Below are 12427 nucleotides of genomic sequence, written 5' to 3'. Positions count from 1 at the left end.
TAACTGTCAACCACATCTGCTATCAGGCTTTGCTGTAATCATGGCATTCCAGAAGGATTTACAGTTGTTTTCCCAAGAGAGGCGCCACGGGCTTTGCAATTATTGTGAATTCTGAAGTTCTTAGGTCCATGAAGCTCAGTGATGACGAAGTTGAATCCAATCAAAAAAGAATGCCAGGGAGTGAAGGCTTGAATGAAACGTGTTATTGTCCTTCAGTGGTTGCCCAAACCTGAGCTAAGTAAATTGTTGAAGATACAAAGGAGACACTAAATGCAGATTACCATCCTTAATATAATTCAGAAATTTTCTTTGTTGAAGTAGAATTGAACCTTCCTAGGATCCAGGCTGGAGTACTGGTGACAGCATCTGCGCAGGCTCTTTGCCAAAGTCTGAGGACCACATAGGAAGACTCCCACCACTGACCTGCAGGAATAGAATGGTAGCCAGAGCTAGAATGCAGCAAAGGCTGATGATGATGTTTGTGGGAGTAGTTTTTGCCTCTTAGGCTTCTACTACTCCCAAAACTGTACATAACAATTCAGTTATTGACTCTGTCTCACGTTCTTCATGTTCACGTTCTTCACGATCGTCTTCTCACCTTTTCTGCTTGCAAGCCCCAAATATGCTCCCAGCCCTTAACCCTTCTCAGCACTCAGCCTTGCCTATTCTATTGAGCACAGGCACTGAGGAGATGGATTGCAGTGCACTGTTGAAGTACTAGACTCTGGAGCCAGGCTATCTAGGTTCCAATCCCTGTTCTGACATTTGTCCCAGCTGTGTGACTTTAGGCAAGTTTCTTAACCTCTCTGTGTTTCAATACTCCCCCCTGTAAAATGGGGATAAAAATAGTATCCAGGCTTCCTAGGTGGCACGGTGGTTAAGAATCTGCCTGCCAACGCAGGGGACCCGGGTTCGATCCCTGCTCCAGGAAGATCCCACATGCCGCGGAGCAACTAAGCCCGTGTGCCACAACTATTGAGCCTGTGCTCTAGAGCCTGTGAGCCACAACTACTGAGCCCATGTGCTGCAACTACTGAAGCCCATGCGCCTAGAGCCCATGTTCTGCAACAAGAGAAGCCACAGCAATGAGGAGCCCGCGCACCACAACAAAGAGTAGCCCCCACTCGCCACAACTAAAGAAAGCCCACTCACAGCAAAAAAAGACCCAACACAGCCAATAAAATAAATAAATAAATAAATAAATAAATAAATAAATAAATATAAATAATAAAATAAAAATAAAAAATAGTATCCACCTCATAGGGTTGTTTGGAGGTTTAAACAAAAATAATATGCAAAACAATTAGAAAAATGCCTGGCACATAGCAAGTACATATGTTAGCTGCCATTAAAATCATCCAGTGTTTTCTCACGCTGAAGAGGTGGTGGTTCTTCTTGCCAAGGATAATCTTTCTAACTAGGCTCTGGGTCTCACCCTCTCCTTTTCCTCATAACTTCCTCTCCTTTTTTTTTTTAACTTGAGATGTAATTCACATGTTCTAACATTCACCCTTTTAGAGTGTGCAGGTAGTGCTTTTTAGTATAACCGCAAAGTTGTGCAACCATCACCACTATCTAATCCGAGAACATTTTCATCTTCCCCAAAAGAAAGCCCATACACATTAGCAGTCACTCCCTATTTCCTCCCAACTGCCCCCACCCCCTGCCCTAGACAATCAAATCTACTTTCTGTCTCTAGATTTGCCTATCCTGAACCATATAAATGGAATCATACAATATGTGGCCTTTTGTGTGTGGCTTCTTGTATTTACCATACTGTTTTCAAGGTTCTTCCATGTTGTAGCATGTAATAGTACTTCATTCCTTTTCACAGCTGAATAATATTCCCTTGTGTGAATATACCACATTTTGTTTATCCATTCATCTGTTGATGGACACTTGGGTTGTTTCCACTTTTTGGCTATTTTACATAGCCAAAATGTAAAATAGCCAAAAAAAACTTGTACATATTTTTCATGTACAAGTTTTTGTGTGGACGTATGTTTTCATCTCTCTTGGGTATATACTTAGGAGTGAAATTGCTGGGTCATGTGGAGACTCTATGTTTAACATTTTGAGGAAATGCCAGAGTTTTCCCAAAGTGCTGCACTGTTTCACATTCCCATAAGCAACGTGGAAGGAACTTGCCTACAATTTCCCCACTTCCTCACCAACTCATGTTATTGCCCATCTTTTATTATGGTCATCCTAGCCTTCTCACCCCTTTTGTATGTCTATTTTATTCCTACCTACTGGATGTGATATATATCACATCCTCTATCCATTCATCTGTCAATGGACGTTTAGGTTGCTTCCATGTCTTGACTATTGTAAATAGTGCTGCTATGAATATTGGGGTGCATGTATCTTTTTGAATTAGCGTTTTCTCTGGATTTATGCTCAGGAGTGGGATTGCTGGATCATATGGTAACTCTATTTTTAGTTTTTTTAAGAACCCTCCATACTGTTTTCCATAGTGGCTGCATCAATTTACTTCCCACCAACACTGTAGAAGGGTTCCCTTTTCTCCACACCCTCTCCAGCATTTACTACTTGTAGACTTTTTGATGTTGGCCATTCTGACTGGTGTGAGGTGATACTTCATTGTAGTTTTGATTTGCATTTCTCTAACAACTAGTGATGTTGAGCATCTTTTCAGGTGCCCGTTGGCCACCTGTGTCTTCTCTGGAGAAATGTCTATTTAGGTCTTCTGCCCATTTTTTGATAGGGTTTTTTTTTTATATTGAATTGTATGAGTTGTCTATATATTTTGAAAAGTAAGCCCTTGTCAGGTGCATTGCTTGCAAATACTTTCTCCCAATCTGTAGGTTGTCTTTTCATATTGTTCATGGTTTCCTTTGCTGTGCAAAAGCTTTTAAGTTTCGTTAGGTCTCCGTTTGTTTATTTTTGCTTTTATTTCTTTTGCCTTGGGAGACCGATCTAAGAAAATATTACTACAATTTATGTCTGAGAATGTTTTGCCTAGGTCCTCTTCTAGGAGTTTTATGGTGTCATGTCTTATCTTTAAGTCTTTAAGCCATTTTGAGTTTATTTTTGTGTGGAGTATGAGGGAGTGTTCTAACTTTATTGATTTACATGAGGCTGTCCAGCTTTCCCAACACCACTTGCTGAAAAGACCGTCTTTTCTCCATTGTATATTCTTGCCTCCTTTGTTGAAGATTAATTGATTGTAAGTGTGTGGGTTTATTTCTGGGCTCTCTATTCTGTTCCACTGATTTATATATCTGTTTTTGTGTCAATACCAAACTATTTTGATTACTGTAGCTTTGTCGTATTATCTAAAGTCTGGGAGGGTTATGCCTCCAGCTTTGTTCTTTTTCCTCTGAATTGCTTTGGCCCAAAACAATGCATTTGAATTGTTCCAGTTCTCTATTTTGTTTGGTAATACAACCAGAACTGAGTCTCTGCCTCACTGAATGCAGGTGGGGACAGCAAATGTCTTCTCATCAATTACAAGATCAAGATCCTTATTTGGCTGAAACCACAGGTGAAATTTCCTCACTTTTAAGCAAGAATCTAAGATTGGTGCAAATAGTTTTGGCCCCAGAGATCTTTTCCCAAGAGTGTTCAACATGCTGTAATACTTTTCCTAAACCTAATTCTGCAAAATCAACTAACTAGAGGAGAATACACTTACTTGGGGTGGGTGGTAGCTATTGTAGAAAACTCATTGCCCCACATAGGTCTCCCAAAAAAGGTTTTCTGTTTCAGACCTGTCAGGATGTCAGTGGCCTTGTCAAAGTTTAATGCTGCATGACCAGCCTGGAGTCAGAGAAATAGGAAGTTAGGAAAAGCAGGTCCTGATAGCTGCTTCTTCCTTCAGTCACTTTTAAACTTGGGTGTGAAGGTGAGAGCAGGTAGGAAATCATAAGAAATGATTATTTCTAATCGGCATGCGTTATGTTTCGTCTGACATTCATCTTGCATCTAACATGGGAGTTAGTGTGTTGTTTGAACTCACGAAGTTGCGGTCCCATCCCGTGAGGAAGAGACGGTAGTTTAGAAAACCCACTTTGCCTGATTCTTCCATCTCCTGTTCCAGGGAAGCCAATAGGTCATTGAACCAAGCAAAGGCACCTGTCTCCCTGCAGATCCAGTAGAAATAAATCTGGAATCAGCAAAAGAGAATATAGCCTTATTATGTGCCCTTTACAATGTGCACTATGGTGATATAATTATGTCCATATACACTGTATTTGTTGATCAAGTCTAAGAGTGACCTGAAAAAATCACCTCTACAGAGCAGCAAACTTCAGGTGGCGTTAATGTCCAGAGTCCTGACAACTTCCCTTATGGAAAGAGAACTCCAACGTCAGCTTTGGTTCAAGGTGATTTTAAACTCCAATTGAAAATGAAGACCCAGTTCTTATGATAGTAAGTCTATAGAAGTGGATGCCTTGCCAGGGAGAAGTGATCACTCACTCTCATAACTCCAGGGAGGGGTTACTCTCTTACTAATTGTAAAGAGCTTAGCCCATGAAAGCAATGGACCTCTCAGGCCCAGACCAGTTGAAAAGTGGTATTCAGGAGTGTACCGTTTGTGTTTTGAGGTTGTGATCTGCATTCCGGAATTTGTACCAGATGGATTTCAAGATGGAAGCAAAGGGGGTGACCCCAATTCCTGCTCCGACCAACACAGCCACTTCATACTGGAAAACATCCTCACTGACAGTGCCAAAGGGGCCATCCACCTCGATCCTGGCAGAAGGCAGAAAACAATGGGCAAGTGAAATCTCACCTCCACCTGCAACCTCAAAAATGCTCCCAGAGGCATAGTTGTTCCACAGCTGATTGCTGCCTGTTTATTTTAATCATATTCCATTATACCAGACTTACGGTTCAGTGAGGAATTGCTTTGCTTTTCTGCCTGTCTGCGTTCTGGTCTGGGTCTCTGCTGCTCTTAAGGACCTACCTGGGAACTGGCGAATGCTGTTGTTCAAAAGCCCTTATGAGATTTTCTGTCCAGTCCCCCGCTGCTCGGATATGAATGGAGAAGAAATCTTCCTCTGGAGCAGAGGTCAGGGTAAAGGGATGCCACTCCAGGTAAGAGATTGAGGGGCAATTAACAAAAATATACTGTCCCACTTCCATGCTGAAGCCATGCTTATGCATCTGCAATTCCAAAACTTTGGATGGGTGCATGACAACCTATGAATGAAGCACAGAGGCCAAAGGAGGCAAATTCAAATGGCGACAGGGGCAGGCAGATAGTAAATGAGTAAAGCTGGAGGTCTAGTGATGGCGGTAAATTGCGAACACAAGTCCTTTCTAAAGGGGGCAGCAGTTACCAAGTCCAGACAACACTACGGAGCTGAGACTCAGCATTATCATGTTGCCTGATTCTTCAGGAGAAGCTGGAAATGCCAGTTTTAAAAACTGAAGCATAATTGATTTACAACATTGTGTTAGTTTCAGGGGTAAAGCAGTGTGATTCAGTTATTTTTTTCAGATTATATTCCATTATAGGTTATTACAAGATATTGAATATAATTCCCTGTGCTGTAACTGGGTAGGCTGGAAAAGCAACATGAAACGCCGTTTTTTAATGTGAAGGCCTCCATCCAGATTTCTAAATGTTAGCAACCAAGTCGACTTCTAAACAATCAGTGTGTGGGCCAAACAAAATATATCTGTCGGCTAGAGATGGTGCAGACCGCCTGTTTGCAGCTTCTGCCATAGACACATGCTGATGACTTCTGCCAAACCTCTGTTTCCAGTTCTGTCCAGCACTGGAGGAACTCAAATATATTGCACTCAAGTCCTTTTTCATTCCCATCAAGGTGACAATATGGCAATTTATTTCTATAATCAAGAAGAACAGAACTCTTAGCAGAGCAAGAAAAAAGTACATATTCTTCACCTTGGTAATCACAACCTTCTGCTGGGAACGAAAAAATCGGAGGATCCTCTCAAAGATGTAAAGAATGACTGGTGCAAGGATCCACTTCCAAGACTGCACATAGAGATAATAAAAAGTGAGGTTACACGCTAATCTCTTCTCTAAGATTTATTTGTGTAGCAATTCATTCCTTCATTCAATAAATATTTGTTGAATTCTCTGACGTGTATCATTATTAAGCCACTAATTTCACCAAAGCTTGAAGACGGAAATGGAAAGGAGTAACCCACAATGGTTTTGTTTGCTAATCTGTTACTCATAAAGCAGATCATTTCCTGAACCTTTACACATCTCACAAGGAAGCAAGAGAAAAGCACAGAAATAAACTACATGGTAATAATATATATTATATATATTCTTAAATTATATTTAAATTTAATTTTAAGAATCTAAGACTATCTTCCAGGACAACTTGTCCAATCTGAAAAACCAACAGAGAAGGCAGATGTGAAATAGAAGCAGATGATTAAAAATAAAACAAACAGAAAAGGGAAAGTGTGTGGCTGACACTATTGGTAAGAACAATATATAAAACTTGGTATTCATGCATCACCACTTTTCTCAGGTGTTCAAAACATCTAACATAGTAACACACTTTTAATCTTGTTTACTTTTTTTAAAGCAGCCTTTCTATCCCTGAGATCTCAAAGGCAGCAGGTTGCTTCCATATGAACAGGAGCTACTAAAAATGTATTTCCTAGCAATGCTAAGTCATGTTGTTTTTTGCCCAATTGTTCAAGCACAATACACTGGAACTGTGTGGAATGAGGTTTCTTATGCTGTTTCAGGCAAGATACTTCCTTGGGTGTCTCTGGGGAGGAAAGGGGCAGGGATGAGGCCAGTACATCTGAGAGTGGGCGTAATACAATTTGATGCTACTTCTTATTTGGAAAAAATCCCCAGCTGAATTCAGAAGACATGAAAAAATATATTTAAGAAGTGGCTAGGACTTCCCTGGTGGTCCAGTGGTTAGGACTCCAAGCTTCCAATGCAGGGGGCATGGGTTCCATCCCTGGTCAGGGAAGTTGCTCATGCCGTGGGGTGTGGCCAAAAGTAAGTAAATAAATTTTAAAATGTGGCAAAAAAAATGTTAGCTTTGAAAGTAATCAGAGAAAATGAATATTATAACAAAATAACATTTTAGCCTCTCAAATTGGAAAACAGCTTTAAACAATAATGCCCACCATTAGCTTGGATGCAGGGAAATACACACATTCACATGTGTACCTGGGGGGAGTACAAATAAGTAGCCTTTTCCCAGAGAGCAATTTTGCAACACATCTCAACAGCCTTGAAAACATTCCTTCTCTTTGACACAGGAATTTTACTTCTAGGAAATGGAGCATAAAGGAATAATTAAGGTGTGCACAAAGTATATGAGTATAGTTATGACCCCTTATTTACTAAGAAAAAAATGACAAAAATGGCATATCATACAGATATTTTTGGCCAATACCAAACTGTCTTTTCTTAATTTTTATTTAGTTTTTGTATTGAGATATAATTGACATACAACATATTAGTTTCATGTACACAACATAATGATTCAATATTTGTGTATACAGTATTGCAAAATGATCACCACAATACATCTAGTTAACCTTTCTCACCATGCATGGTTACAAAAAATTTTTTTTCTTGTGATGAGCAATTTTAAGATCTACTTTCTCAGCACCTTTCAAATATGCAGTACAGTATTATTAATTATAGTCACCACGCTGAACATTACATCCTCAGGACTTACTTTATAACTGGAAGTTTGTACCTTTTCACTACCTTCACCCATTTTGACCACTCCCCAAACACTGCCTCTGGCAACCACCAATCTGTTCTCTGTATCTATGAGCTTTTTTTTTTTTTTTAGAGTTCACATACAAGTGAGATCATACAGCATTTTTCTTTTTCTGTCTGACATTTCACTTAGCATAATACCCTCAATGTCATTAAAAATGACGATGTAACAGTCTCCTCAATAAATGGTGCTGGGAAAACTGGACAGCTACATATAAGAGAATGAAATTAGAACACTTCCTAACACCATACACAAAAATAAACTCAAAATGGATCAAAGACCTAAATGTAAGGCCAGACACTATAAAACTCCTAGAGGAAAACATAGGAAGAACAGTCTGTGACATAAATCACAGCAAGATCTTTTTTTGACCCACCTCCAAGAGTAATGGAAATAAAAACAAAAATAAATAAGTGGGACCTAATGAAACTTAAAAGCTTTTGCATAGCAAAGGAAACTATAAACAAGATGAAGAGACAACCCTCGGAATGGGAGAAAATATTTGCAAATGAATCAACAGAGGATTAATCTCCAAAATATAAAAAAAGTTAATGCAGCTGAATATCAAAAAAACAAAAAACCCAATCAAAAAATGGGCAGACCTAAATAGGCATTTCTCCAAAGAAGACATACAGATGGCCATGAAAAGCTGCTCAACATCACTAATTATTAGAGAAATGCAAATCAAAACTACAATGAGGTATCACCTCACACCGCTTAGAATGGGCATCATCAGAAGATCTACAAACAGTAAATGCTGGAGAGGGTGTGGAGAAAAGGGAACCCTCTTGCACTGCTGGTGGGAAAGTAAATTGATACAGCCACTATGGAGAATAGTCGGAGGTTCCCTGAAAAACTAAAAATAGAATTACCATATGATCCAGCAATCCTACTACCAGGCATATACCCAGAGAAAACCATAATTCAAAAAGACACATGCAGAGATAGGATCAAGATGGCGGAGTAGGAGGACATGCACTCACTCCCTCTTGTAAGAGCACCAGAATTACAACTAACTGCTAAACAATCATCAACAGAAAGACACTGGAACTCACCAAAAAAAGACACCCCACATCCAGAGACAAAGGAGAAGCCGCAATGAGACGGTAGGAGGGGCGCGATCGCATTAAAATCAAATCCCATAAATGCTGGGTGGGTGACTCACAAACTGGAGAACAGTTATATCACAGAAGTCCACCCACTAAATTGAGGGTTCTGAGCCCCATGTCAGGCTTCCCAACCCAGGAGTCCAGCAATGGGAGGAGGAATCCCCAGAGAATCAGACTTTGAAAGCCAGAGGGATTTGATTTCAGGACCTCCAAAGGACTGGGAGAAACAGAGACTCCACTCTTGGAGGGCACACACACAAAAAAGTGTGCTCACCAGGACCCAGGGGGAAGGAGCAGTGACCCCATAGGAGACTGAACCAGACCTACCTGCTGGTGTTGGAGGGTTGCCTGCAGAGGTGGGGGGCAGCTGTGGCTCACCGAGGAGACAGGGGTACTGGCGGCAGGGATTCTGCGAAGTGCTCATTGGCGTGAGCCCTCCCAGAGTCCACCATTAGCCCCACCAAAGAGCCTGTGGGCTCCAGTGCTAGGTGGCCTCAGGCCAAACGACCAACACAGCCCCACCCATTGGCAGACGAGCAGATTAAAGTTTTACTGAGCTCCACCCACCAAATCAGACTAAAGTCTTACTGAGCTCTGCCCACCCAGCCCTACTCACCATCAGTCCCTCCATTTAGGAAGCACCCACGAGCCTCCTAGATAGCTCCCTCCACAAGAGGGCAGACAACAGTATCAAGCAGTATCAGCTGTATTTCGTTTTGTGGAACTGAAAACTACAGCCACAGAAAGATAGAGAAAATGAAAAAGCAGAGGACTCTGTATACCAGATGAAGGGACAGGATAAAACCCCAGAAAAGCAACTAAATGAAGAGGAGATAGCCACACTTCCAGAAAAAGAATTCAGAATAATGATGGTGAAGATGATACAGGACTTTGAAAAAAGACTGGATGCAAAGATCAAAATGTTTACCAAAGACCTAGAAGAATTAAAGAGCAAACAAACAGAGATATGCAACACAATAACTGAAATGAAAAATACACTAGAAGGAACTGATAGCAGATTAACTGAGGCAGAAAGGCGAATAAGTGACCTGGAAGACAGAATGGTGAAAATCACTCATGTGGAAAAGAATAAAAAGGAAAAAGAATGAAAAGAACTGAAGACAGCCTAAGAGACCTCTGGGACAATGTTAAACACACCAACATTCGCATTATAGGGGTCCCAGAAGGAGAAGAGAGAGAAAAAAGGACCCAAGAAAATATTGGAAGAGATTATAGTTGAAAACTTCCCTCACATGGGAAAGGAAATAGCTACCCAAGTCCAGGAAGTACAGAGAGTCCCAGACAGGGTAAACCCAAGGAGAAACATGCCAAGACATATAGTAGTCAAATTGACAAAAATTAAAGACAGAGCAAATTTATTAAAAGCAACCAGGGAAAAACGACAAATAACATACAAGGGAACTCCCATCAGGTTAACAGCTGATTTCTCAGCAGAAACTCTGCAAGCCAGAAGGGAGTGGCATGATATATTTCAAGTGATGAAAGGGAAGAACCTACAACCAAGAATACTCTACCCAGCAAGGATCTCATTCAGATTTGATGGAGAAATCAAAAGCTTTCCAGACAAGCAACAGCTAAGAGAATTCAGCACCACCAAACCAGCCCTACAACAAATGCTAAAGGGACTTCTCTAAGCGGGAAACATAAGAGAAGAAAAGGACCTACAGAAACAAAAACAAAACAGTTACGAAAATGGTAATAGGAACATGCATATCGATAATTACCTTGAATGTAAATGGACTAAATGCCCCAACCAAAAGACACAGACTGGCTGAATGGATACAAAAACAAGACCCATATACATGTTGTCTACAAGAGACCCATTTCAGACCTAGGGACACATACAGACAGAAAGTGAGGGGATGGAAAAAGATATTCCTTGCAAATGGAAATCAAAATAAAGCCGGAGTAGCGATACTCATATCAGATAAAATAGACTTTAAAATAAAAAATGTTACAAGAGACAAGAAAGGACATTACATAAAGATCAAGGGATCATTCCAAGAAGAGGAGATAACAAGTATAAATACATATGCACCCAATATAGGAGCACCTCAATACATAAGGTAAATGCTAACAACTCTGAAAGAGGAAATGCAAGGCAGAAATAGAGACCCAGATGTAGAGAACAAACATATGAACACCAAGTGGGGAAAGTGGGGAGGGTTGGGAGGGAATGAATTGGGAGATTGGGATACCAAATTGTACACTCTAAATATATGCTGTTTATTGTCTGTTAACTGTATCTCAATAAAAGTTCTTAAAAAAAAAAGCACATGCACCCCAATGTACACTGCAGCACTATTTACAATAGCCACACCATGGAAGCAACCTAAACGTCCATCAACAGTTGAATGGATAAAGATATATATAATGGAATATTACTCAGCCGTAAAAAGGAATGAAATTGGGACATTTGTAGAGACATGGGTGGACCTAGAGAGTGTCATACAGAGTGCAGGAAGTCAGAAAGAGAAAAACAAATATTGTATAGTAATGCATATATGCAGAATCTAGAGAAATGGTACAGACCAACCAGTTTGCAAGGCAGAAACAGAGACACAGATGTAGAGAACAAACATATGGACACCAAGTCGGGGAATTGGGTGGGGATTGGGGTGAGATGAATTGGGAGACTGGGATTGCCATATATACAATACTAATAAGAAAATAATATCAAATTGTATGCTTCAAATATATGCAGTTTATTGTATGTCAATTGTATCTCAATAAAAGCTCTTGGGGAAAAAAATGACCATATAGAAAAAAATGACAAAAATGGTATACCTTATGGCATTTTTAAAGAAAATGCTTCAGGGAATTCCCTGGTTGTCCAACACTTAGGACTCTGTGCTTCCACTGCAGGGGGCACGGGTTAAATCCCTGCTCGGGGAACTAAGATCCCGCAGGCTGTGTGGTGCAGCAAAAAAAAAAAAAAAAAAGTTTCAAAAGAATATTTGACAATATAGGAAAGGATCCATGATATAGACTAGGTGGTAAAATTCTGTGAAATTTTTATTTTCTTCTAAATATTTTTCTCTCTTTTCCAAACTTTCTGCAATAAACATGTATTATTTTTATAATTTTTAAATGGAGAGAATGTGGAAAGAGTATTTTTGTGTGTGTTTATGGGAGAAGCAAACCAATACATTCAAACAGATGGCAAAACTGGTATTCTCTCCCTGCGGTATTACATAACTAATCAAAGCAACCCCTGAGTTCTAAGTATACCTCCAAATAGGCCAACTATACCTTTACCTCAGGTAATAAATGGAAAAGGGATAGAAGTTGATGTGCAAGGTAAGACAGGGGCTTAGATTAACTGCCTTAGCCAGTAAAGGAATAGTCAAGCTTTATAGCTTCCTTTCTTTAAGGACCTCTTGTCTACTGGTCAAATAATATAAAAAGTGTCTGGTCATAGCCTACAAGTTCCACTGACTTTAGAAATGAAATATGCTATTAACATATGCCAGTATGTCCTTTTAAAATTATTTTTAAAAGAGGTAATACACGTACGTCACAAAATTCAGAAGTACAAAAGGGTATACAATAAAAAGTAAATCTCCCTTCCACTGCTGCCCTCAG

General features: G+C 40.0%; 1 protein-coding gene across 3 annotated transcripts in view; it reads right to left on the bottom strand.

Annotated features, from left to right (window-relative positions):
• Window positions 1–132: 132 nt before the first annotated feature.
• NOX1 (NADPH oxidase 1) overlaps window positions 133–12427 on the bottom strand; it is a 28508-nt gene continuing 16213 nt past the window's right edge. For 2 of the 3 annotated variants that reach the window (XM_057718561.1, XM_057718562.1), the window contains 6 exons: window positions 5882–5974; window positions 4934–5169; window positions 4557–4719; window positions 3983–4129; window positions 3659–3783; window positions 133–423 (listed from right to left, as the gene is read on the bottom strand). In XM_057718561.1, coding sequence (XP_057574544.1) covers window positions 297–423; window positions 3659–3783; window positions 3983–4129; window positions 4557–4719; window positions 4934–5169; window positions 5882–5974 — 891 coding nt within the window. In that variant the 3' untranslated portion in view covers window positions 133–296. The remainder of the gene's footprint in view (window positions 424–3658; window positions 3784–3982; window positions 4130–4556; window positions 4720–4933; window positions 5170–5881; window positions 5975–12427) is intronic. The other variant, XM_057718563.1, reaches the window with a different exon arrangement.

Source organism: Hippopotamus amphibius, chromosome X, assembly GCF_030028045.1.
Source record: "Hippopotamus amphibius kiboko isolate mHipAmp2 chromosome X, mHipAmp2.hap2, whole genome shotgun sequence".
Lineage (NCBI taxonomy): Eukaryota > Metazoa > Chordata > Mammalia > Artiodactyla > Hippopotamidae > Hippopotamus > Hippopotamus amphibius.
Note: the sequence above shows the minus strand (reverse complement) of the source record. Positions and strands in the feature narration are given on the sequence as shown.